The sequence below is a fragment of the Apiospora hydei genome (genome assembly GCF_038363865.1).
Source record: "Apiospora hydei strain CBS 114990 chromosome Unknown utg000008l_segment0_segment0, whole genome shotgun sequence".
Taxonomy (NCBI): domain Eukaryota; kingdom Fungi; phylum Ascomycota; class Sordariomycetes; order Amphisphaeriales; family Apiosporaceae; genus Apiospora; species Apiospora hydei.
In genome coordinates this window covers 1,693,995-1,720,275 of record NW_027117367.1, presented here as the reverse complement: position 1 = coordinate 1,720,275, position 26,281 = coordinate 1,693,995, and the positions used below count along the sequence as shown (strand labels likewise).

Genomic DNA, 26,281 nt, shown 5'->3' with positions numbered 1-26,281 from the left:
TACCTTCCTTTGTATCTACGCCGTCCTTATCAGAAACTCCCGCCTGCGCTAGGCACTATGCAACACGTTGCAGGTAAGTTGGACATAATGCCCCGGGCAATTACATATCGGCGGCATGGTGGTGAGGAATTCGGTGCTGATCAATTATGCTGTACCGACTGACAGGACAACTAAAGGAACCAATCAAATGGCCAATCGATGACGGCATCTCCAAATAAGAAAAAAAATTGAAAGATGCGAGAAAGAAAAGGACCAAGCCAAGCTCATGATGGGAAATTCCCCGAGAGGGCTCTTCCAAAGTACATGCCTACTAGATACATTGCTGTACTCACTTATTGGCGCTATCTGTTATCCATTGGCTGGCTGCCGATCGAGAACCCCTACTTTAGCACCTTTTTTTCCCTGCCCATCAATGACCCCTCCATCAGAATGCATCCATCGTACCAACTACAACTAGCGAGGGTTTGATGCTAGCCCAACCTACGCGACATAGGACCGACAAGAGAAGCAACACTCAGAAATTGCTTATCCAACCTCTCTCACACACACACTCTCTCTCTCTTCGCGATCATGTCATCCACCGCCACCAAGGTTGTTTGCTTCCAAGTCAGTGAGCTTTGAAAGCGCCGTCTAGGAATTATTCCTACGCCAAAAAGGAAGGTGGGAATTCCAAGAAGTAATAGCGGGATAGCACCGGCCCCACTCTGGAAAAGAGAACGAATTTGACGAGTTGCTGCACCAGTCGTCATCTTGAAGAGTCGGATTTAATTCTGCTTGGACAGGCGTGTTGCCGAAGAAGGACTCATATTGCTTTGGTGCTCGCTCCTTGGCTGTCAAGCGCTGATTCCGGAACGGGCTCAGCCCAGCCCAGCCGTCGCAATGCCTTCTGCTGCCGTAGATTCTGCCCTTGCGCAGATTCTGGCCAGCGCAAAGTCGGCGCCCCATCTCCCGCAGCGCGTCAAGACGAGCCATGCCGGTGCCACATGGGCCCAGACGTTCAAGTACCGCCCGGAGCTGTACATCCAGCCCGAGTCGCTCGAGGAGATCGAGGCCCTCATCGACGCCGCCCGCCAATGCGGCCGCCGCGTCGTCACCACGGGGAGCACCCACTCCCCCAGCACCCTGACGTGCACCTCCTCGTGGCTGGTGAACCTGGACAACTACAACCGCATCCTGTCCCATGACGACGAGTCCGGCGTCGTCACCATGCAGTCCGGCATCCGCCTCTACCAGCTGAGCGCCGAGCTGGCCAAACTCGGTCTCGCCATGCCTAACTTGGGCAGTATCAACAGCCAAAGCATCGCCGGCGCCATCTCGACCGGTACGCACGGGTCGAGTCTCCGGCATGGCCTACTTTCCGAGGATATCCAGTCTCTCCGTATCACGCTCGGGGACGGGACTTCCAAGTTCTGCTCGCCCACAGAGAACAAAGAGCTGTTCCGCGCGGCGCTGATCTCTCTCGGCGCACTCGGCATCATCACCGAGATCACGTTCCGTGCAGTGCCGGCTTATGATCTCCACTGGAGACAGTCTATCGACCAGGACGTGAAAATGTTCAACCGTTGGACCGAGGATCTGTGGACTCATGCGCACTACGTCCGTGTCTGGTGGTTCCCCTACACCCGCCGCGCAGTTGTCTGGTCCGCCCAAGACACCGACGAACCGCTGCGCGAGCCCAAGTACTCGTGGTATGATGGCAGCTTGGGCTACTACGTCTACCACAACCTCCTCTACCTGGCGCAGTACCTCCCGCGAACTTTGCCTTGGGTGGAGTGGTTCGTCTTCGGCATGCAGTACGGTTTCAAGGATGGGACCGTCACCGAGGCCGTACAGCACAGCGACAAGGCGCTCCTGATGAACTGCCTCTACTCCCAGTTCGTCAACGAGTGGGCCATACCCCTGAGCAAGGGCCCCGAGGCGCTGCGCCGCCTCAGCAGCTGGCTCAACCACCTCACGCCCGAAGACCCGGACTACGTGTCCCACAACATCCCCTTCTCGGCCGAAGGCCTGTACGTCCACGCGCCCGTCGAGGTTCGCGTGAGCGACACGTCGAACCCGGCCCTTGACTCGAACCAACAGGGCACGCGCCCTTACCTCGATATCACGTCCAAAGACGAGGCGACCCTTTACCTCAACGCCACGCTCTACCGTCCCTACTATTTCGACCCCCCTTGCCGCGCCCGCTACTACGAGGGCTTCGAGTGGCTCATGAACGACCTCGGTGGCAAGCCCCACTGGGCCAAGAACTTCCACGCCGGCGGCGCCGACATCGAGCGCATGTATGGCGACGACCTGCGGCAGTGGCGCCGCGTCCGTGACCAGGCGGACCCCGAGGGCGTCTTCGTCGGCGCGTGGCACCGCGACAACGTCCTGGGCAGCGGCGTCAAGCTGCCGAATGAGGAGCTGGAGCTGGCGCAGGAGCAGCTCTGGAGCGGCGGCATGAGCTATACCGGGACCACCACGGGGCAGCTCAAGGCCCTCGAGGCGGCTAGTGAGGGTCCTTGAAAGGTTTGATTGAATATATCAAGTCGCCGTCGACACCATCGATATATGCACTCAGTCGTGTCTAGAGAAGATGAAGCCAACCCAGCTGGCAATCTCTTTTCTTATTCCCGTTGATACTGTGAGGATGCTGAATGAAGCCCATGACGTGGTTTTTTACTTGAAGCACTTCTTTGGCTTGCTGGTTCTGCATGCAATATCGTGTTATGTCAGTGTATGTGACGACAACCTCATAATAAAGAGAGGAATGGTCTACTTGCCGGATGGGTTTTTAAGCCCTTGGTGATATTACATGGATGAAACGGGCATGTAGCTACGTGGTGTCAAAGGCTTGCTACAAACTGACTGGGTAGTGTTTATAGTTCTGACCAGTGACCCATGAAGTGGCCAAAACCACACAATACACCCTCAATATCTGCTTTGGTCTTCCGTCATATGCCCAGATTTCCAAGTTTCGCCCCTTTCTCCGCTTAACCATACACATGCGTTGATAGCACCGTATCATGCCATATAGATGGCAAGCAAAGCTAATACTGAAGGAAAGCTTGCAATTAACCAGTTTGGTATATATAATTATTACTCCTACCCGTCTATTCCAACTCGCCCTTGCTATTTCGTAAGATCCTCACAACAAACTAGCAATCAATCGTCAACCAAGCAACTCTATGACTGAAGCAATAAGGAGACGGGGCATCAAGCCACCTACCCACAACGTCGCCTAGGTATGTGTACAAAGGTTGGGACAAGGTTGGTGAATGTGTGGTAATATTAATCCAGTCGCGGGCTCAGAATACGGAAAGGGGGATACCAGTATGGGTCCTTTGGCGCCATTGAATGAGAAAAACGAGAAGATCCTCTCTCTGCACTGCTTGCTACCCAGATATTCACCACACAATTGATCCTACATAAAAGTTATAATATATCCCCCACCCCTACTGGGATTCTCTCGTGCGCGACATACGTTAGTCTAATAACACCTTCTTCTCCCCCGGCTGCAGCTGCTGCTCAACCGAGGCCGAATATGGTGACGGTGGTGGTCGCGGACATGGGTGGCGTAACGACAAAGAGGAAGAGCTCGGAGTCAACAGGCCCGATGATTCAGGGAGCGCCCCTGACTAGTTGATGGCTCCCTTATCCAGCGTTGGCATCTCCGACTTCCGGTTGTTCTTCCAGAAGTCTATGGCCGCGACAATGTCGTGACCTTGTTCGTCCTCGTATGCGAAGAGGATCTATTGGCATGAGTTAGTGAAAATCCCGTCAAAGCCCAGCCAATTTCATGGAAACTACTTACTTCGTGCGTGCTGCTGTGCAGCATCCTGATGTTCTTATGTGGCACAATGTGCACAGCACCGCTTTCAATGTTGCGGATCTCGATAAAGTTGGGCTCGAAAGCCAAGATCCAGGGGTAGCTGAGTGCGAAGGCCTGAGGAGTACCTTCCCAATCAATGCGCCACTCTGGCCGTGCCCGCCAGCCATTGCGGTTGACAAAGAAGGAGAAGTCGGTGTAGTTGAGCAAGAACTCGCCATTGAGGCGCTCAATGTGGACAGGCTTGACACCTTCTTTCCGAGCAACAAAGTCGAGCGACGTGTCCGCCTGGTCAAGCAGACTCTGAGTCTCAAGAGTCTCGAGCGACACAACCTCGAAGCCTCGCGAGCAGGCAACACAGAGTTTGCTCTTGAGGAAATGGACAGACGAGGATTCAGTGGGGATGTAGAACTCCTTGAACGCCTTCAGCTCGTCTTGGCCAGCATTGAACATCTTGCCAAAGCCCTTCTGCTTCTTGCCCTTGCTCATGGCGTCATTGGGTTCGTAGACCTTGATAGTCGTCGAAAGCGCAGTAGACTTCACGCAGCACACAAGATGCCGGCCAAGACAGATGCCGGCCTTGAAGAAGGTGCAATGGCTTTGGATCTTCTTGGGTCGTTTTGAAAGCGCGGGCTCGTTAGGATCCAGGGCTGATATAGAGTACGATACTAATGTCTTGTTGGACAAGACGAGAAGCAGATTGTACTCTTCCAAAACATCAATCTGTGTCACACTCTGTGCTTCAATAACACGTTTCGGTGTCGCATCCTTATTTTTGCGATCTGAGACGTAGATGCCATTATCGGTACCGTAGATCAACTTACGGCCACCATCTAGTACGATTTCGTTAGCATTCTGCTCCGCTCTGTAGCCGATATTATGTCTACTTACCGAAGGGAGTGGCGGTGTTAATGTGGTTTGCAGCACTGAAGAATTCTGCAGAAACAACGCCGACATTGAAGAAGTCGGCCCGAGCCCGGAGGCGTTGCTGTGCGTTATCGATGTACTCGAGCCACTTCTTCCTGGCTGCTTGATTCGATGCATACAACACTTGTTCGTAGAAATTCTTGCCCAAATGCCGGAAGGTAATCGGCCAGCCTTCGACTTTCTTGTTGTCGGTATTACCTGCACGAAGGGGTATAATACTTGAGGAAGTACGCTTCATCCCTTGCTGAGGAATGACCTCGTCCATTTCACGAATCGACAACAACTCCAAGGGAATGGGCTACAATGATTGATGTTAGCATTACCAAATTTCCCTAGTAAGATATTCGGGATGGTATTTACCCTTCTGTATGCCTTGATCTCTTCGCCCTTCCCAGCCTGCTTAATTCTGACCAGTAAAACGGCATGATCGAAGAGGAAGGCCGTAATCTCAGCCTGGTCGTTAGGAGACTTCTTGAACTGGGTCTTGAACACCAGTTCACGTCCATCCTCGGTCAATCTCAGATCCACGCGATCCGCTGGGCGGAAGCGCAGCTGGTCATGGAGGCGTCGTAAGTTAAAGCGGTTCTCGGCCTTACCCGATTCGGCGTTGACACGGGTAAGCAAGTCTCGGATCGTAACGAGAACCTTGGGAATATCTTCTCTGTCAGAGCTACCCTCCTCCGAATACTTCAGTACGTTTTCAAGCAGCAATGGATATCGCGCCAATCTTGTTGTCGGTTTCGTTAGATATCCGTTCAGCTCCAGTTTTCTCGACTCCTTCCTCCGTTCGATCTCGTCCACAAACTTTGCGAAGAACGGATTGTTCGACTTTTCCTGCTCAAATTCGAATTTACCTTCCATTTGTTTGGAACCGTATAAGATGAAAGGCTCGAACTGCGGGACGAACTCGAGGAAAATGTCACCCAAATTCTTCACCACTGGGTGCTTTTGCTGTCGTTCAGTCAAGGACTTGGCAAACCGCGAGCTGACAGTGTGAATCGCAGGGTGGTCGATAATGTTGCCAAAGATGTTGCGAACAACCTTGTCTCTCCGTTGAGCAGGAATAGGCGAGCCTTTCGACCTCAGAGGCAAGATCCAGAAGTCCCGCAGGTACTCTAAGTCCTTAACGAAGTCCCTTTCGGTGTAGCATATCTCGGAAATAACCTCTTGTCGCTTCTTTCTCGATCACCAACACTATCAACGATTTCCTTGGGCACGGTGTTGATCCAGAGCTTCTGCTCGTCCGTCTGGTCGACATCGTCATTGTCGTTGATGGCATCGTCCTCCTTCTTCAATCCTGGCTGGATCTTGAGGTTGAGCCTCGATACTTGTTCCAAGCGTCGGGGGCAAGCGATCGAGTAACATAGTTGATCCCGCGTACAGGTTGGCGAATAACATTCCGAAAGCAACACAAACACACCATTGACCAGAGGCTTCTCCTCGGGCTCATCCATCAGCGTTTCCCTAAACTGGTACATCTCCGAGGTCGAGTCTCGCAACCTGTGCTCGTAGGTGACATCGTGGAAGTACTTTTGCGCGTCGAGCGACCGACCCAGCAAGAGGGCCAAATTCCTGTCGGTCGTTCTAATTATGTAGGAGAGCACATCGACAGCCTCGGATCCACTGAAAGCATTCTTGTACGCGAGGCCGTTCTTTGTGCGCTCGCCAGTGATGATCTTCTGTCTGAAACACTCGCCAACTTTGGACAGGAGCGCAGGGTAGACCAAAGGTGATCGAATCTTGGCAGTCGGCGGTCTCTCGCCTTCTATCGACCTCCCGGAGATCGAAGGTCGATGGGTAATATCCTTTCGAGGGTTGGAGCCACCCAGTTCTGATGGAGCAATGGATGGAGCAATGCTGCTTGCCATAGACATTGTCCTATTATGGTCTGCAGGCGGGGCGGTAGAAGATGCCATGCTCATAGTCCGCGTGGCTGCACCTGGGGCAGGCGGATATCCGTTGAAATTCGCGTACCCATTCATGGAGGGGGCCTCGTTCGAAGGAGCCCGAGATCGATTGGGAATGATGCGGCCGCTCATTGTCTGGTGAGCGTCTCTCTCCTGCGGGTGATACCCCGTCAGGGACATTGATCGGTCATCATGACGTTCCGGCACAACTCTTCCCTGCGCTGTAGTTCGTGAAGCTGGCGCCGGGCCCGGGGAACCCCGGAAGCTGTTGGCTGGTGGTTGGTTGTACGCAGCAGGGGGCGGTTGATACATGTTTTGTCGCGGCATACTTGCCAATGACTGAGAGCGATATGGATCATCCCGCATGGCAGGAGATGAGCCGGGAGGTGCACCTGGGCCATATTTCTGCGGCGGCCCTCGTGGGGGATATCCGGCAGCCGGCCCTGGAGGCAGGCCTCGTGGATCGAATCGCGGCTGCCCTCCCTGTTGAGGGGGCCCGGGGTATGGTCTTCGGTCTGGTGCCGGCATCGGCCTACCGTATTGCTGTGGCGCTTGCGGCGGGGGGTATCCTCCTGAAGGGTTTCTTTGGCTCTGGTAATAGCCATTTGCCATGCTCGTATCCATGGTGCGAGTCCGTCCAGACACCGCGGGGTCTTCGTAGGCCCGCTGCTGGCGAGGAGGCGGTTGTCGTTGGTGCATATTAGGGGGCGGCATTCCTGAGCCCATCGTGTGCGTGCGTCCGTCCTGTGGCATCATGCGAGGTGGAGGCATGTCCGGCGAGGACGAAGTCATAGTTTGTGAACGGCCGGGCGGGGGCGCGGCGCCGAAGATATTGGAGAAGGCGGCATCACGCTGCCCATTGTTACCCCCAGGACCATAGCGACGTTGGTCGTACTGGTAATCAGCCATTGCGTCGTCCTAAGTAGCGACGTTCATGTTAGCCTGGACTGCTCAATGATAAGAGGGGAGGCGGGCCTCGATTTGTCGTCGCATCTCCTATCAATCGACGGCCAGTTCGACGGGGCCAAGACGCCGGATGTGCTGCTGCACCCGACGCCATCACGCCGAATGCGTTCGACGTCGGACGATGCTATGTTTCAGGAGGTGGTGATTGCGATGGTAACGAAAATGCACTCACTCGCTGAGTAGCCCAGGCGGCTGCCTGAGCCTAGGACAGGGCCAGGATCTCCCGCAGTTTAGACTTTCCAGTTGAGAAGGAAGCTATCGGGACAGAAAAGTGGGATGCTGAGAGGGAGAGAGAAGGTTGATGGAATCCAACGGTTGACGGCGTTGTGAATTAGAGTATGTCGTGGGCCAGGTCCGACGCGACAACCTGTGGTCTTCGTGGGGGTGCGAAGCGGTGGTGGTGGTTGCGGGCGTGCCTGTTGCGTCGGGTTGTTGTGTGCGCGAAAGCGAAGTCGTAGGGAGGTTATGTTGTTGGAAAGCGATAATGGATCTCTGGAAGTTCAGTCCAGTCAGTCTCTCGAAACCGAACTGAACTAGGACTGGGCGATTTTACCCCCCAGGTTTTTGCTAATGGAGGTTAAGTACAGTAAGTACTGTACCCAGGCATGTACTCACCTACCCTGGCCTGCTAACCGCCTAGCAGCACCGCCTAATCAATCAACTGGTCGACTTGGAAATGCCCCAGCCAGTCTGCAGCCGGTACCTCAGTCAGAGCTGCCGGTGGTCTTGGTCTTGGTCTTCAAGTTTAACGTCCCAGGGCCGAGTCAAGGGGGGTGAGGAAAGGTCGCTTTGCGGGTAGCGGTGAGAACATGCACCTCATTTCGTCCTGCAAATTTTAGTTCCTCATACTGTTGTTACCGTTGCAGGATGCATGCGATAAGTGAAAAAGGGTTTGGTTGGGAGTTGGCGGTACACGTTTGATGGGTTTTGTGTAGCTCTAGCTGGAGGGGGCAGATTACTTCTGCTCCTCCCTATCCCTCTCTCTCAGGCTCAGTCTCTTGACCACACACTGACAATCATGGTCGGCCCAGATGCGTGCGTGCATGGACGGCCCAGAACGGGTTTGGATTGGCCTCCTTCAATTAATCCCACCACCCACTTTACCACCTAGGCTAGGCCTAGCTAGACTGACTGACTGGGAGGGAGGAGGAGGAGGGGGGCATGAATCCCTTTTCTAACTTCAAATGAACCTAGCAGTAGCAGGAGGTACATGCTTGCAAATGGCACTTCCAACATGGCGTTTGGGAACGGCCAGGAAACCAATGTGTCGCGTGCCCTCCTCGAATCAAGCATATCGTTGATGTATGTATCATGGCGATGCATTATTGCTATATATTTGAATACTCCGGGCTCGTTTCTAGAAGTCTTCTCCTCCCCTACCCGTCCTGCCATGGAAGCCCATCTAAGTTTTGCGGATGAAACGATAAAAGAAACCTTCCGCAAGTCAGATGGCAGGTTGGCCAATGTCTTCCCCAATTCCTCAGATAACCAACTAGCCTTCATGCATGATCCAGAATGGGCATACAGTACCTGATGGCTTTCGTAGATAGGGCGCGATTCTTTCTGCAGACAACGTAGCTGGCGAGCGATCTGCTTATGGGAGGTGTGTATACTTGCACTCGTTGACCCGAAATACGGAAGAACCCTGATAGAAGGGGTCTGTACCTGCAACCGTCAGGTACATCCAAGCCTCTAAGCCAGGGGGTTGGAGGAAATCAAGGTTCGCCGTTTGGATCTCAGAAGTCAGTATGCAAGCCGCGATATTCCCTACTAGCCAATCCAATCCCGAGTCTCTGAATGGCCCTCGTCCCGCCATTAGTCTGTAAGTATGTAGGTAGTCAATCATCGCAGCATCGGGCCAAATTCGACTTCTCAGAATCTGTCCAATCTGGGTACGGAGTACTGCTGTTCGCCAGGAACGTCAGGGATATAGAGAAAGGAGAACATTAGGAACGGCTACATTATTAAGACTGTAGTTATAAGGGACCATATTTTACTCTTTCGAGCAGACGCGGTACTGGACCACGTAATTGCAGAGATTGCCAAGTGCCGTGTTGAGGAAGCAGTTCATCAGGCCATTCACGCACACCGTTACTAATATGTATTCAGGAGACATTGTAATAGGACCCGACTACATATGGAGATAGCGGAATTGCAACAGTCGTCATACGTGCCGTACCAAGACCGCATCGCAAGCTCCGAGGCTCCGAAGTAATCATTGGGTCCTGGATTCCATTCAACAATGGATGTTTCAGGTACTTTGTCGCCAGGGTACTTATGGGCTTCAATGCTATGCTGATAAGAGCTGGCACGTGACTTGCTTATCAGCCCAGCCAGGTAAGCCGGCGGCCCATTTCCAAAGCCGCAGTGAGTGTCTGGTCGAAGCTTTGGCCAGGCAGGCCAGGCACGAGCGAAGCTACTGCTGGCTGCTGCTGTTTCGATCTAGCCGGGGTCTGGTTTGTCTGTTGTGACGACGACAACGGCTAAGCTTCCATCAGCTTCAACCCCGAACATCACCATTCACTTTATCAAGCAATCGACAAGATGGAGGACCATCCGAGTGCTCCCGACTTTGCGCCGTTCTTCGGCATGGTATGTGACCCATTTCCTCCCATTGATGGAAATGGCAACAATACAGAAACTAATAATAACGCTCGATGCAGGCTGGCATCGCCGCTGCCATGATCTTTGGCAGTATGGAACCCTTCTCCCGTCCGGGCCAGTAATCATCAAATTCGATCGCTAAGACAGCTTAACAGGCATCGGTGCGGCATATGGAACAGCGAAATCCGGAATCGGCATTGCAGGTGTCGGCACATTCAGACCCGACCTGATCATGAAGGTGAGCAAATGGCGCGCTCTCTCTCCCTCTCTCTCTCTCTCCCGACGCGACGAATACGGATAGCATCAGGTGGGAACTAATAGCTGTCGCCTTCTCTACGCATAGTGTTTGATTCCGGTCGTCATGTCCGGTATCATCGCCGTCTATTCCCTCGTCATCTCCGTTCTCATCGCCGAGGACATGAACCCGCCCGGACCGACCCGCTACAGCTTGTTCAATGGTTTCATGCACTTGGCATGCGGTATCTCTGTTGGCATGACTGGTCTTGCAGCTGGGTACTGCATCGGTGTGGTTGGCGACAAGGGCGTGCGCGCGTACATGGAGCAATCGAGGGTGTTCGTCGGCATGGTGCTGATTCTCATTTTCGGAGAAGTCTTGGGTCTCTACGGGTAAGGAACCTTCTCCTCCCCTTCCACGCAGAGCAGGATCCGAACTAACCATGACATCCAGTCTCATTGTTGCTCTGATCCTGAACACCAAGGCCAAGGGCTAAACTTCGCAACGAAACCGCGAAAGCAACGACACCAACAACTTACGGGGTACGAAGAATTACCACGAACTCAGCGTCCGTCATTGTACGGGCAAAACTTGTGTTAATAGCAGCATATTTCATGGCGTTATGGTTGTAGAGATTCGAAGTGCCATGAGAAAGAGAGCCTTTGATGGATTGTAGGCCAGCAGTCGGGGACGTGTCCGAGTAGTATGTGTTGATAGGCTTCCCCTGCCTCAGTGGAGTGTAACTTACCTTTAGAACAAACCCAGTCTGGATTCGAGTTTGCTGCAGATGTGATGGTCCAGTTGATAGTGCAATGTATTGATGCATACGTGACGATGTCTACTTGCCAACCAAGAAACTGAACACTGCTAGCAACGACGAAGAAAACGTATCATGCTTGGAAGTCCGTTCTTATGACTCTTACTCCCCAGCATCAGCTAACATGCCTCGGATATTAACAGCGCAGTGTGATTGATGAATCAGCATTCGACTATATAGCCACTGCCTACGTCCCGACCAATCTCAACTGAACCAAATGTCATAACGACATTCTGCTTCATCGTCCACTCCATGAATCGTTCGTCATGATAATCCCAATGAAAAAAGGGGGGCCAAGTTCCAACTCAAAATGGGTGCCAAATGCTTCCAGTCTATGAACACCCGTTCCATGCCTGATCCCAAAACGCCGTGATAAGGATGACATATGCTCACATGCAATGCCGTATTTCCTTGCTATGTGAGTCTTCCCACGCTGCGCGAAGGGGGAATGGACGAATGGTCCCCCAAAAACAAGAAAATCAAAATGCTCAAACCCGTTGAAGGGCCTATTTACCGTTTACTTCTCCGGGAAGTGAGTGGTAGGTAAGTAAGCCGGGCTACTCAGGCCGTGACCACAAGACATTGCTGGGTCTGGCCCTTCTGAAGTCGTCTTGCTCCAGTATTTAGAACCGACCGAATCTTCGACCTCCTGTCGCCCTTCTACGCTGACGGCTCTCAAAGTCTTTCCAACCTTGAGACCGCTGTTCCATATCGGAGAGGCTGGCTAGTGACGGAGTGACGCGAGTCAGTAAGCGTTCTCGATGGTGGTAGTTGCTCTAATCCCTCAAAACTTTTCCCCCTTTTGAAACAGGAGACAGACTTTTAAACTCCTTCCTAAACAACACACTACCAGAATGAAGAGAAGCCCCTCCCAGACCACCGAAAGGGTTAGGGGTTTTAAAGGAGAATATGAGGTAAAGTGAATAAACAAAAAAAAGTGAAGGCTTACCAAGGAACCAGTCCCACCGTCGATCCTCCCGAATCAAAATATCGTCGCCGTTCTCGCGTGCCAGCCGGGCCCTGCGTGCACGTGCCGCGGCCTCCTCGACGAGGTGCGGGTCCTCGAGGGCCGGAGCCGCGCTGCCGCGCGCTGCTCCTCCTCTTCGTTCAGGCGGGCCATGGTGTCCCGGACGGAGCGGACCGCCTCGGCGTTACTGCTGCTGCTGCCGCCATTACTATTACTGGAGGTGGACGTCGATGCGACGCGCCGGTTCGCCACGGCCTGGTAGTGCCGCGCCGTTGGGTTGCTGTGCAGGCTACTCCACGGGTTCGTGCCGATGCGCAGGTACTGGCTCAGGGTCGGGTCCTGGCCGCGGCGGAAGGGAGACGGCACGCGCGGCAGGCCGATCGTCCGCGGCGTGGAGGAGTTGTTGTTGTTGCTGTCGCGACCGCGGCCCCGGTCGTTGCATCCGGATGCTGAGGGGGCAGTGGCCGAGTACGGGGGTGCTGTGTTGGGCGTGTAGGCGGGGACGCTCTCGGCCGGCGGGAGGGTTGAGTAGGATGGAGCATCGGAGACTAGTGAGGGAAGGGTATTAGCAAATCACATGTGTCTATAACTTGTGGTGCATCTGGCAAGCGTACGGAAGTGAGGGGAGAAGAGCAACATACGATAAGACGGGGCAGCCGAACGGATCGAGGCCGTTTCGAAGTCATCGACACTCAGTCGTTCCATGCGAGCTGGGGCGTACTGGACCTCTGCCATATTGGGTGGTTTTGGTTGGTTGGTGGGTTAATCCTTGCTGGTGTGGGTAAGGATGTTGTTGTTGATACCGATGTCGCGTGAGCTGGCGTCTAAGTGTGAATAGTTGCTGGGAATCGCAGAATGGAAGATCCGATGGATAGATCTCAAGGAGCTGGGAGGTTTGATAAGAACAACTCGCACACCAACTCTAATGAAGGCACCGTATCATGAATCATCCAGAATAGCTTCGACGAAGGGTGACAAGACGGCAGTGGCCCGAAAGGTGGACAATATGAGTAAATGACGGGATGAATGCTTGCGCTGCTGCTGCTGCTGCTGCTAAACCCCCACTCCGGCTTGAGAAGGCACAGTATCTTGAGGTATATAAGATAGGGTTCATTCAGGGTCGCACACAGACAGTCGTCGAGGTTGTCGTACACACTGGGAATATGCAGCTTGAACAGTTCGAGACTAGACGAACCTTGAAGTGAATGCGTAGGTCTTCCAGAGAGCAAGTGCACACGCGAGGTTTGCAGAAGTGTGGCAGACGGCGGGAAGCATTGGTATATAAGCGGGAAGATAGGCGGCGTACCCAAGACGTGAGCCACCCTGCCGCTATACCTACCTGCCTTACGCACATGTAATGGCCCCAAGAAATGTCCAAGGAATGCCAACTCAGCCCGCTGCTGCTGGGTCTGCCTAAAACGAGTGACGACGGGAAGACATTGAAGACGGGCGGGTCGATTCTGTTCCTTGGATGCAGGTCCTGTTGCTGGGCCGGCTCTCCCTCCCTAGCTCTCGTTCGTTCTTCTGACTGAAGAGAGGACCTGCCGCCTTTTCCTCTCTCGTCGGTCCCTCCCTCCACTTGGACCGACGCTTACAGGGTGGTTCTTGGCATGGTGTACCACGAACCGCGACTGGTTCGGACCCAGAATATGGATAAACAACCGAAACGGCAATGGGGGTAACGGATTATGGATGGTAAATACCCCAAGTGCCCAGGCCAGGCATGGGGAAACCAGGTACGAGCGAGCGAGCAGGTTGCCTTACTCGCTCGAGTCTGTGTGAGAGCGGCGTGCAGGAGAAATTCCCTAGCTGCATACATGTACGAACTTACATCAATACCCGCCTAATCACATATGCATTGGCTACCAGGTACAGGCTCCTGTACTTGAGCTACCACCCAGACCACGCTATATTCTTATGGCGTGCATGATGTCCAGCACAAACACAATGAGTGGCTGGCTCGCTTAGCAGAGCAACGCGAGTATTGGTCAATAACTACATCAAATATTAGGTAGGATGTATGATAAGAAGTAGATAGGAAGCAAGCAGGTAAGTAACTTTGACGCCTTCTCGGACCAACTGCATCTCGCATGTTTTCGCGGGGTTGTGGCTGGGCTAGCACACAAGTACGGGTGCATATGCAAGTACTGAGGTATTCGTGTTACTCGCCTAACGGCCGGCGGGGTAAATGGGTAACACCACTTGAACCAACATGAACCAACTACATGTACATGATGACATCGGCAACTCTACTACGGGCGATCCATCTGATGATAAGGCGGAGCAATTATGGCCCCCCGAGCGGTTCGAAGCCGAAGGTCCGTACTAGTATTCCGAGGCTTTTCTACAGCACATTGCCGGGCAGCTTCTAGAAGGAAGTGAAGTCGGGTCTTGCAGCGACGACTTGTCCGCATAGTAGGCCCGCTTCCAAGAACCTGTTAGACAAGTACGTAAAAAGAAGAAAAACATTACATGCTGTACCACTTCTTTTGGGGTGACCAAAACCAAGTCCAGAAGAAAGCAGCCTACAGTGGGACTTTACTTAGGGCCTGTTGCCAGTTGATGATATCAGACACCACCGAGACCAGGTGGTTTGTGGGCCAACAATCACCTTTTAGTGCAAATGTCTGTCTGACCGTCACTGTCGAGTCTGAAATATAGTCGATCATCGTGGTGCTACCGGTACGTAGAGTTCGAGGATGCTTGGGAGTGAAATACTAATGCAGACGCTGCTGGCCGGTTATTATTAGGCTTTGGGCAGACTTGAGTTACCTCTGCTACTATTCCATTGCAGATTAGAGAGTCTGTGTAGCTGTCATGAGAGCATCATCTCGTTCGACTTCCCCCGCCAACTCAGTAGTACAATGTGTGGTCGAGACCCGGCCATATGTGTATTCGCTCACAACCCAAACTTTAGAGACAAAATGTATTGCTTACTTGCATTCTTCTCGAATCGTTAGCTGGCCGAAAGACCACAAATCCCACATGACAGAGTCTCCCTCCCCATTTAATTCCCGCAGGCAAGCAGCACTGGGATTGGGCATACCTTTACCTTACCCCTGCGCAAGCCTACAACGGGTTCCCCTCGGGGTTCCCTGTCACGAGCCGAGGAGCCTCTCCAATGATCTGTAGCCACAAAAGCAACAAGATTATGTTACAAAAGAATATCTCAACACACGGCCATCTCAGCCCTTGATTTATTTCGGAGCCCAACTTCACACACAGATGCCGGCACCCGTCTGGGATTGCGTCACATATCATCAACCAAGAAGAAAAAAGAATTGCAAGAAAGACGAGCAAAACGAATGAACAAGTTTTCCGGACATTGATACGCTTACCGCTTTTTCTTGATACTCGCCCTTTCGGCTCCATCGGGATTCTCCTCGGTGGCACCGCCCAACTATTTGGAAGAAGAACCAACAGGCTGCAGTCTGATCATTTCTAGACATGAGCTGACGGGCAAGACACAGGTCTGTCCCATACATGCATAGCGTGGTGTCCCGACTCGGACAACGGGCTCCTATCACTGCGCAGATCTAGCTTGCAGCATGGCTGCTCGTATCTACCGACTTGCCTACATGTACATACTTATTAACCTACTGGGGAAATGTGCATGCATGTACATGACAATCCGCCTCCCTCCCCTGCTGGATTGGGCTCTTGGCAGTCCTGAAAGGGGGTCATCTGTTTCTATGCGGTGGCTGCTAGGTCTAAGACATCTTCTTCACGAGCTCTCTGAGTCGTCTGACCCAACTTCGCAGGGATGGAGGAGGCTCTCGTCATTTTGTAAGTAGCACAGCCGGGTGTTATTCAAGTCCCAGGCCCTTATGCATCATAACAGTCTTTGATCAAAACTACATGTATTCCTCCTATCACCAAATGGTCGATACACCATGAAGTTGTCTTCTCCCCGTATATAGCAACGAGGGTGATAAGTTGTACCCAATAACCCCAACAATATCCCGTATCGTAGCTGAAACCATATATATCATCCAAATTCATACAATGCCGTGCCAGAAATCCAAATCCGCATACAGCCCCCGTTCATTCCCCGTCCTCGGTTCCAAACATATCGATCGACATGATACTGCTGCCAAAACCAGGTGATAAATTCATGCCAACCATAGAGAAACGTGAACCATAGCAGCGCCGCCGCCCGAAACAAACAACACCGTTTTTTTGTCTCTTACCACAGGCGGCGCTGGTAGTAAACCGGTCCCTCGCCCTGCGACAGGTCGCGGATATCCTGCTTAATCCGCCTCCTGCGCTCCGCCCTGCTCAGGGGCTTCTCCGGCCCCTCCAGCTCCGCCTTCTTCCTCTTCTCGTCCTCGACCTCCTTCCTCCGCCAAGCCTCCTCCGTCTCTTTGAGGATCTGCTGCTCCTGCAGTCTCCTCAGCGCGACATCCTCGGGCGTCGTGGGCCGGACCTCGAGCCAGCGGCTGCTCTGCAGCTTCTGGGGCATCCTCGGCGCCCTTATGGCATCCGGGTCGACCTTTGCTTCGGATACTCCATCTTCAGTGATGATGTTGCCATCGTCATCGACCTCGACGACGGTGCCGTCGGGCAGTTCCGTCGTCGACCGCTTGAAGCGGTCGGGCTGCTGGTAATGGTTGACCTTTGGGCTCGGCCGGGGTCGGGCCGGATGGCTTTCCGCAGGTCGTTCAGAGTACGTTGCTGGATCGCGTAGCCGCTGAGGAACAGGGCCGTGGTGAAGAGGAGGACTACAACCCAAGAGAAGGAGTTTGGTTAGAGGTTAGCTAATCTTGTGCCCGTGTATACACACACACACACACATATATATATATATATATATGCATTGGTTCAACTCCCATGAATGATGATTGCATGCGTGGGCGAGGGCGAGTGTGGGTGTGTGGATGTCTCAAAACATGGATATTAAAGCAATTCACGGGAACGGACACCGGGAGGATGAACGGATGGAGACTGGGTTGGTTGAGCCGTTTGTTGCTTACCTATTCCGGATGAGATGGCGATGGAGACTTGCGACGAGGTCAACAACATTGTCTAGGTTCCCAAGTATGTGAGAATGGACATGCAGATAGCAGTAATATATGTCTTTACAGATAGATACAAAACACAAATCAGGAAAAAATGGTATGTTGAAGCAGTTTGAAATGTTTCTGCCTTATGCCAAAGCGATCTTAGAGCGGCTGAAACCCAAAAGTGGTGGTGAGCATCGTCATCAACCATTTCCTTGTTTGGCCCGTCGACGGGGCAACGCGACTGATGGAGGGGGCGCCGGCTCGCTGGCCCGACCCTGCTAACGCCCAAGGCCCCGCTATTGGCTATGGCTGCTGAAAGCATTGCTACTCTCAATTGCAAGTACTTCAATGTACATGTAAGTAATGATGCAGTATGGTATGGGATGGGCCTGGTTTTGGATCATCCGCATTCGTGGTCAACAAGGAAAACTGTATGGAAGTACAGCAGAAAATGTGTACGTGGTATCAGGATATAGCAAACAAAAAACGCCACCAACTGCCGCCCATCGTATTAATGACCATTCATGACCTTGGAGTAAAGGCAATCCCCAATCCACTACTTCATTTCTTTCCCTCGAGGTGCCACTCAAATATCTTCTTGAACATCTCCTTACCATTTCCTTCCATCGTCTCTCCGTGGCAAGGAATGATGGTTGTGAAGTCCCACTGATCAATGCGCTGGATGGATGCGTTCCAGGATGGACGGTTCTTTGCGCTGAAGACATACCACATGAATCGCTTCATCCCCTTGGCGTCTCCGGCGGTGCTCTGCATACCGCCAAACAGCTTGTTGGCAAAGCCATGGGAGTTCCTGGCAGCCTCGGGGACCTTGGAGTACTGCTCGATGGCAGGCAGGTTGAATAGCAGATCGGCCTCGATGAGGACACGGTCGGGCTTGTAGAAGAAGATGATCTCCTTGTTGGGGTGCGACTCCATGTACTCGACCTCGAAGTCGCGGGCGAAGTCGGCGTCGATCTGGTTGAACTGTTTGTCCGCGGGCGTGTAGACGTGAGCGAAAGTCTCGGTGCCGATCTTTTCGTCGCTGCCCGCAGCCTTGGCGCGCTTCTCCGGCAGGCCCTCGGGCCCAATGATCTTGGCCTCCGGGTACTCCTTGGCCCATTCCGTGATGAAGATGTGGTGTTCGAAGTCTGGCGCGATAATGTAACCAACCGTGCCGCCCAGCTGCGCCAGCTTCGCTTTGACGTCGGGTGTGAGCGCGACGGGCGAGAAAACGGCCAAACGGCCGGAGGCAAGGCGCACTATATTTGGCGCGCGTGTCAGCTTGTGAGACTCGCATGCGTTAGGGCGCGCAGGCGCTTCATTTTCCATCGCGCTTTCACTTACCTACGGTCGCACGACCTCCAACATGGATCATACCGAACCGTGCAAATGGGACTGAGAATGTGACCACATTCGGGGTGATGTCACGAATAACCATCACCTCAGAGGGGTCGGAGGGAATGAGCTTGGACGACATTTTGGCGCCGTTATGCTGGTACAGGTAGTATGCGCCGAAGGACGACAATAAGAGCACTCCAGTGAACGTCTGGAAACTGTTGAAGTTCGTCACAAAGCGGGCCGCTTTGTCCTCGGTCGAATAGTTCCTTCGCGGGCTACTTATAGATGGGGTTGGTGTGATTTGGTACAGTGAAGAGGAAATCAGCGCTGGTCTTTGAAGCTGTCGTTTAGTGAAAGGGCCCCTGAAACCAAAAGCCGAAACGGACGAGGGACGATATTTATTCATGCTAGGTGGAGTCGAGCCCAGGGCATCGATGTGTTCCGAAACTGGAAGTCCGCGATGCCTCTTCAGCACAACGTGACAGTATGGCCACGGGTCCGGATCTTCACGGTCGTTGCGTAAGTGGTGTCGATGAAGCCGAGGTTACCGAGCAAACTAGCAACTATATCAGATCAGGCCACTGCTTCCCAGTGGTTGAAATCCGCAAATGTAACTGATTTTAAGATATCTGCAAGGCCGAGGCTCATTAACTGCACAGATACTAGCAGCATATATCCAGCAAACATAGGTAATGAGTAATGGATCCGATCTAGTACCTAAGCTGTAGACTGCGCTGGTTGATAGAGAAGGAGGTACAGAGGATTTGGAGGATAGGAAGCCAATCATATGAATGACATCATTCCAAATAGAGCAAGACTAGGTCAGATCACGTCCGCAGCAGTCCGCACGCATTGCAAACAGCCGGAGACCCGTGCGAGAAGACCCTGACATTGCAATTACCGCATGCGGAGAATGCACATCGCTTGCGACTGCCCACATGCACGTGAAAGTCTCTTCGGTGTAACTGATTATCAATCAGAAAGGCGTATGCGAGTTGAGATGCAGCAATCGCCCGTCGCCATGCTTCTGGTCATCCAGCAATCAATCTTTCAGGAGGAGGGAAAAAGAGAGTACACAAATTTGTGGAAGACAAAGGCCATTACGTTACCCCGCATTACCTACGTAGTGTCCAGAAACACAAAAAGAACAAATTCATATGTGACAAGAGTGGGATTCGAACCCACGCCAGTTTCCTGACTACGATGTTGGCTGTCAGTCCAAAGACTGATATCCTGAACGTAGCGCCTTAGACCGCTCGGCCATCTTGCCTCTAGTTGTTGAAGGAAAGCTCGCTAATCTACCCTATCATAGAGCGCGATATAGGAAAAGTGGGATCGAGTAACCCTGACTTACTCTTGGAGACCTTACACAGGTGGGCGCCAACCGACTTGAAACGGGACATACTGAGGTCAAGACTGAGTGAACAACATTATGTAGGTATGCTTTGTAGCCAGCTTGGTACCTATGAAGCAAGCATGCAGGTGCATGGCCAAGAGCGTTTGCTTTGACACAGGAATAGAGCAAATGCAAGATTACCAGGTTTCCGAGTAACTGGAAATGCATGGAACAAGACCAGCTCGCGGCATGAGGTTTCATCCGTCGCCTCACTCGGCCTGCTCTGGTGACATGATGTATTGGTCTGCTCAGGCACACCAGGCTGACCATTACTTCCTGTTCATGTTCATGTTAGAAAGCCCACTAGGCAGCATCTGCCTGGTCAAATGCTTTCACTGTCGTACCCCTGAGAGAGGATGCCAAATCGTGAGTAACAATCAGAAGATTGGCCATCTAACTGTGACTATTACTAGAGCTTCGACATATCTGATAGACATTTCCCTTCCATCCAGTTGTATTGGTCCGATTGTTCCAAAAGGGGCTGTACGAAATGGCTTAAGGAGATCTCAGATGAAGATATTGAACCCAGCTGCTTGAATGAGATTAGGTGTAAGTCAAAGTGACCGGACAGGAAGCGAGGTAGAAATATCAACTGGATACTGCCGGGTACTACCGTTGATCAAGCAACCATAAAACATTGAGAAGCCCAAGGGGTTTTCTGTTACCTAGGAGGCTTGCTCTCATCGTTATGTTCAAAACAGGAGGATAAGTGTGATGAAACACAAAAGTAAGAATTATGGTGATCATGTGAGCTGAATCTGCTTTGATTGTCCAATGAGTGACTTGGCCGTTTAGAAGCCAACAGTGAGGTCGATAAATTTGGGTTGTCGGCCCCCAAAGCGAATAATTACAGGAACCTGACTTCGAGATGACCTGAATGGAAGGGGGGGGACCAGACCGGTGGAAGGACTCACCACACACACCCACGCCGCGCTAAGGCATGCCATCAACCGGGTGATCTGATTGATGCCTGGACTTTTGATTGTTTGAAGACGGGCTCTGAATAGGAACAATCAAGGTTGGGTCCCACTTCTGCCATAGGGAGGAGAACGCAGCTTCCAATTCTGCCGCTGTTGCCTTGCCTATTGTTCTCTCGCGCTGCTGCATCGTTGTAGGGCCCAAGATTTCTCCAAGGAAAAAGTCGAGAATACCAAGTCCAAGGCAGCATTTCTGGTTTCCCCCATGTTGTAGTTATTCCCTCCGCCTCCACCCTTTTTGACCAGCTCTGAAGGTACATATCTCCTCACGATCAGCAAAAAGACCACCAAGAACCCAACTGCGCTGCTGCTAAACCAGCAGCAGCTCCCCTTTGGAACTTGTTCGGGTCCCTATCGTTAGATATGAGCCAGCGGCCGTGTCTGGACATTCACGATGTTCTATAGCCACGAGAGTAAGTACACACTTGTGTAGTCATTGGCCCTGCGATTTTGCTAACATCAAGATAGTCCTGACGGACCGCCAATATGGCGTTGCCACCATCTGGTAAGCAGTACAATCGTACCTCAATCGACCTGCAACCATAATGTCGAAACTCTGGAAGTATTGTATGTTGCTCTGATTTTCTGACATTCTCTTGCAGGATCGTGGCCACCATTGGCTCGCGCTCTCAAACGAAGCGTGTCACCCGCAAGGCAATCCAAGATGTCGAGATACAGAAGGCTGTTGAGAAGATCATTGAGCCAGGCGCCCCGATCGCCCTGCGTTTGCAAGGCAGTCTCCTCTTTGGAGTGTCCGGTGTGTTCAAGCAACAGTGCCAGTACCTTCTCACCGACGCCCAGAAAGTGAACTTTCACATGAATGCCTTCTTCAAGAACATGGCAAGGAACGAGCTTGACCCAGCAGCTGGCCAGGGAAGGTGAGAAACAAACTCGTCTAACTATTTCTGGAGAGCCTACATTAACTTGAGCTGTAGACGTGAGAACCTGATGATTATGGACGACCCCGACTTCGCTTCCGGCTTCATTCCCCAAATGCCTGCCTTCAATGCAAACGCAGACATGTATCTCGTGAACAGCAATGGAAGGAACAACACCCAAAAGACATCTTCACAGATGTCACCGCCTTCCTTGATGCCGCCGGGCTCTGGCAGCGCATCTAGTCAAGACAGATTCGAGCTACAGCTGGATGTCCCACGCTCAGATACGCCTGATCACAACTTCTTACCACAAGGTCTTCAGGGCCTCTCGTCAGGACAGAAGCCAGCACCTTTGGGTGGTATGGGCGATGTCTTTGGTGAGGAGGAACTTGGGCCCTCCGCAGATTGGGGTCTCAATATTGCAGAAGACGGCAGCATCGTTGAAAATGCAGTAGTCGAACCTGACATTTTTGGCGAAGAGCTAGACCTGCCCCCAATGCCGAGCATTGAGGGAGGTGACAACTTTCCCCAACTTGTTACACAGCAGCCGAAGATTGATGATCAGGGTGACATTATCATGATGGACGAACAGCCACTTCCAGATGTTGAAGCCCTGCCCCAGGATGAACGCGATGATCAGAAAGCGTATGACCAGACCAGCCCTGAACCCGACAAGCAAGGCACAACAACGCAACGAAAGAGAAAGCGCAGGGTCATTCTTCCTGATGATAGACTTGAGATCTCCCGAAATGACCTTCGGGATTGGCAAGACCCCGATGCCTATAGAGAAAACTGCTGCAAACCCAAGCGTCGCCTAACCACGGCCACCGAGGCCAGAAAGAATGCCATCCATCTTACTTTCGGTCTAGGTCTTGCCAATATCGGCCAAAACCTGGGAATCCCTGGCATGATCCATCCACTGGCTGTTCAATATTCGGGAGATTCCCTGTTCACTGCAATGACCGGCCTCGAAGTCTTTAATGACCAGGATCGGGGAGGACGCAAGCGTCCTCGATCAGCATCAGAAGGCATTGAGGACGCCGAAAGTGAAGAACGCCGAGTTCGACCTCGCCTCGAAGAGCAGGGAGACGTTGAACATCATCAGGGCCGCGGCGATCAGAACGGAGATAACGTCTTCGCCCTTGGTGATGACGGCCTCGACCAGCTTTCCGAAATTGGCAGAGAACGTCAGTCAGCCCTTGACGATCATCCTTCATCTGCTCATCCTTGGGACCGACATTCTTCTGCCGTGCCTGGTTCCTCTGTTCGTGGACAGCAGCCGCAATTCGGCCGTGACCAGCCTTCAAGCCCTCTCAACAAACGCGCTGGCTCCGTTCAGGACATCGTACGCTACAGCGACAGCGGAGATGTCGGTGGTGGGGATCTTGGCTTTGGATTTGGTGGTGTTGGTGGCGATTCCAACGGTTCGGGATCCGACCGAGGGGGTTTCTTCCCTTTGCCCGCTGGAGGAGGCAACAACGGCCTCAACCCACAGAAAGGAAACCAGTACGCCCGCGAATTCCTCGACCGTGAGGGTGCCAACTTCCTCTCATACATCGAGCAGACCATTGCCGAGAGCGGCGAGCGCCGCCATGATGAGGACTTTGAGCTGCAGCGTAAGTGGATTGGCTTCGACGACGTCTTTGTGCCTGCCCGCACCGGCCGCGCCACCGCTCAAGCCTTCTACCACGTTCTCGGCCTCGTAACCAAAGGAATAATGATGGTTGAGCAGGTCGGCATGCCGCAGGAGCCGTTTGGCGAGATCCACGTTGGCATCAAGATCGATTAAAGAAGTCAGAGCAAGCCAGGCATGCACGACTACGCTAGTATATTCTCTCAATTGCTGGGGAATCGGGCGTCTGTAAGGGAAGGAACACAGGCCGAATCGATATGACTATGAAAAAGGGCCAGTCTGGGGTAATATTGGCTCTAAGTGGATTGTCGTTTCATGATTATGGCGTTGGGAGTTGTGAGGACGGTTGCTGGCTGATTGGACTCGGCGGCCTAGCAAAGATGCGTCACACTGGTCAGTCTATGGGAACGCATTCTATCCATGGCTGGGAGTTCATTATTCGACGTTTGGCGGATCTGTGCGCACCACGCGTCAGACAGAATCGCCTGGCGTTTTCCGAGACGATATTTAGGGTGACGATTTGCTCCAAGGTTGGAGAATATGCTGCCTCCCATATGGGTGTAAATGGGCGAGCATTTACAGAATCATGGCTTTGATGATTTCAGTTCACCGTGCCCTAGAGGGGTTAGACTAGGTTGCTCACAGTACAATGAAAGATGATACGTCGTGGGAATTATATCAATTAAAGTAATAGTGCCACAGTGAATATCCTAGACATCAGCTACTCGTACACCTCATCCTCTGCATCAGCCCCTTCTCGATCTTCGAAGACTAAATACGTTTCCTCGTCAGACTCATCACCTAGTACTAGACTCCAAGCAGTCTTCACGGCCTCTAGGTCAGTGTCCTCGAAAGCAAGGGTTGCCGAGAGCGGTGGGAAGGAAAAGGCAGGAGTAGTGCCGTGGTTCTCAGTAATTGATTTTCTGTCACCGATGGCTTGCTCGTAGTAGAGTTGATATAGACATGAAGCTGTCGACTCTTCACCTTCCACAGCTTTAATAAGCATGGTGAGCGCTTGCTCAAGCTCATGTTTCGACTCAGCGGTTGCGAGTGTTGTAAGATACACGACACCTGTTGTAATTCTGATTAGCAGACTGTTTAGACTCATGTGATGAAACATGGAAGTGTATGATTTGAAGGTGTATCAGTTTGTAAGAAATTATTTTCGTCAAAGCATAGCTCAGACAATGTAGATAAGTTTTTGATCTAGTTCATCCTAACACCGTGGAGGGGGAAGGGGTAAGAAGGAGAAAAAGATTCAACTTACATTGGCCAACAGGACACTCTCCCGTATCACTAGAATGGACTAGAGCATAGATCGGCGATGGTGCACTTGGTAGTGCAACCACGGCTACTGCTGGTGTAGGAGCACCTTCAACCAACACTTGGAATAGCGAGCTAAGCGGAGACTTGACCACTGCTACAAGTCTGCTGATGGCGTGGACGCCAGTTGTAGTCTCTTGCCCAGAAATGATCGAGCTTGTTTCGACCGTGATGTCGTTGGACAGCTCCAGCGAAGCCTTTTCGTTTTCACCACAAGGCTTCACGGTCGCACTCGTATCCAGCATGTAGATGCCACCACCCACAGCGCCAGCACGGCACGCGACTTGGGCAATCTCCGAGAGGCCACCCCATTTGGGATACACAGCGCAGAAGCCTGGACCAAACGTTCCCATGGACGTCAAATGACGATTGATGGCTGCCAACCCAGATTTGACAGAGGCCTTCCCATCCAGAGCCATGGTCAACGCGACAACATACCTTTTCAAATCATCTTCCAATTTGAACTGGGCAGTGAGAAAGTCGGTGAGCGGAGCATCGGCGTGGCCCTCCCAGATAGGCTTCTGTTCATCGGACTCGAAGTCGAGCACGAATTTCAGGAACTTCATCAGCGACCGCTTCGAGCGGGCAGGTATGGACTGGCTCGAGAACACATCCTCGCGGCTGCTCGGTATTCGGGAGAGCTTGGGATCCGACCCATCCTTCGCCGGTTCATAGACGAAGAAGGAGCCGACCGCCAAGAACTCGACCTGTCGATAGGCTCGCGACGAGACTAGGCTGAACAGGAGCTTCGACTTGGTGTGTATGATCTGGGGCGCGAGGGCCAGCGAGTAGGCGCGGGGGAACTTCAAGCCTTGCGCTTCTGCGTCGTCGGGCTTCCATACGGCGGCATTGCGGACCACGCTCTTCTTCTCGTCACCCTCACTGGAGGCGCCTCCTGCGTGTTTAGCGGCGAAGCTTCCGGCATCTTGCAGGGTCAAGGCAGCTTCGTTCTGGCCGTAGTAGTCATTGGGGTCGGTGTGGAGGATACGCTTCTTGGACCGCGAGAGAGCTCTTCATCGTTGGAACAGGAGGCTAAGTCAGTCAGACCGACTTCGCTTTGTGTTGATTCCTCAGAAAGCATCCTTTACTCACAACGCCAGGAGTGATTGCTGCAAGCCGGTACCACAAATCACGACATCCCAAGGCTCGTCACCTAGAGACTCCATGATTCCGGACTTCCTTTTTCCTCCTCGGAGAAATAGGACAGCTGAGGTAGGAAGGAACAAATGGGTGGAAAGGAGGATTGGCGTAAGGTTTTTTTTCTCCCTTGGATGGGGTTTGTTGCGACAAGACGGGACCTCAACGACCCTGGCCAGGCCCCGCTGCTGCAGTCGGGAAAAAGATATTGCTATCAAGCTTGAGCGTGCACGGACCCTTCAGAATCGGTGGGATATTGAAAGCTCGCATCCGAGGAGCCGATTTTCCTTTCTCTTTTTTTTTAATAACATACCGCTCATTCAAGTCTGGTTCTGCTGCCCTCAAAGCATCATAGCATTTCCGGC

At 52.6% G+C, this 26,281-nt stretch overlaps 8 protein-coding genes across 8 annotated transcripts; 3 read left to right on the top strand and 5 right to left on the bottom strand.

Moving 5' to 3' along the window:
• Window positions 1-879: 879 nt before the first annotated feature.
• Window positions 880-2,505, top strand: PG997_011114 (D-arabinono-1-4-lactone oxidase; the record flags this gene model as incomplete). The annotated part of the gene is made up of 1 exon (XM_066815429.1): window positions 880-2,505. One exon carries the CDS (start codon window positions 880-882, stop codon window positions 2,503-2,505), a length of 1,626 nt encoding a protein of 541 aa, XP_066664719.1.
• A 1,112-nt stretch (window positions 2,506-3,617) lies between these two features.
• On the bottom strand, window positions 3,618-7,551 carry PG997_011113 (uncharacterized protein; the record flags this gene model as incomplete). Its single annotated transcript, XM_066815428.1, has 6 exons — window positions 3,618-3,731; window positions 3,794-4,641; window positions 4,700-4,830; window positions 4,855-5,033; window positions 5,096-5,908; window positions 5,929-7,551. The coding sequence occupies 6 exons, from the start codon at window positions 7,549-7,551 to the stop codon at window positions 3,618-3,620; spliced, it is 3,708 nt and encodes a 1,235-aa protein (XP_066664718.1).
• A 2,601-nt stretch (window positions 7,552-10,152) lies between these two features.
• On the top strand, window positions 10,153-10,943 carry PG997_011112 (uncharacterized protein; the record flags this gene model as incomplete). The annotated part of the gene is made up of 5 exons (XM_066815427.1): window positions 10,153-10,200; window positions 10,272-10,302; window positions 10,368-10,450; window positions 10,556-10,839; window positions 10,901-10,943. 5 exons carry the CDS (start codon window positions 10,153-10,155, stop codon window positions 10,941-10,943), a joined length of 489 nt encoding a protein of 162 aa, XP_066664717.1.
• Window positions 10,944-12,246: 1,303 nt separating this feature from the next.
• PG997_011111 (uncharacterized protein) lies at window positions 12,247-12,966 on the bottom strand (the record flags this gene model as incomplete). The annotated part of the gene is made up of 2 exons (XM_066815426.1): window positions 12,247-12,779; window positions 12,846-12,966. 2 exons carry the CDS (start codon window positions 12,964-12,966, stop codon window positions 12,247-12,249), a joined length of 654 nt encoding a protein of 217 aa, XP_066664716.1.
• A 3,451-nt stretch (window positions 12,967-16,417) lies between these two features.
• PG997_011110 (uncharacterized protein) lies at window positions 16,418-17,253 on the bottom strand (the record flags this gene model as incomplete). The annotated part of the gene is made up of 2 exons (XM_066815425.1): window positions 16,418-16,905; window positions 17,205-17,253. 2 exons carry the CDS (start codon window positions 17,251-17,253, stop codon window positions 16,418-16,420), a joined length of 537 nt encoding a protein of 178 aa, XP_066664715.1.
• A 542-nt stretch (window positions 17,254-17,795) lies between these two features.
• Window positions 17,796-18,780, bottom strand: PG997_011109 (uncharacterized protein; the record flags this gene model as incomplete). The annotated part of the gene is made up of 2 exons (XM_066815424.1): window positions 17,796-18,493; window positions 18,579-18,780. Coding segments are annotated over 2 exons (900 nt in total), but the record flags the coding sequence as incomplete, so codon positions are not given.
• Window positions 18,781-21,339: 2,559 nt separating this feature from the next.
• Window positions 21,340-23,612, top strand: PG997_011108 (uncharacterized protein; the record flags this gene model as incomplete). Its single annotated transcript, XM_066815423.1, has 4 exons — window positions 21,340-21,358; window positions 21,414-21,450; window positions 21,548-21,823; window positions 21,881-23,612. 4 exons carry the CDS (start codon window positions 21,340-21,342, stop codon window positions 23,610-23,612), a joined length of 2,064 nt encoding a protein of 687 aa, XP_066664713.1.
• A 565-nt stretch (window positions 23,613-24,177) lies between these two features.
• PG997_011107 (uncharacterized protein) lies at window positions 24,178-25,945 on the bottom strand (the record flags this gene model as incomplete). The annotated part of the gene is made up of 3 exons (XM_066815422.1): window positions 24,178-24,527; window positions 24,724-25,790; window positions 25,872-25,945. The coding sequence occupies 3 exons, from the start codon at window positions 25,943-25,945 to the stop codon at window positions 24,178-24,180; spliced, it is 1,491 nt and encodes a 496-aa protein (XP_066664712.1).
• Window positions 25,946-26,281: the final 336 nt, after the last annotated feature.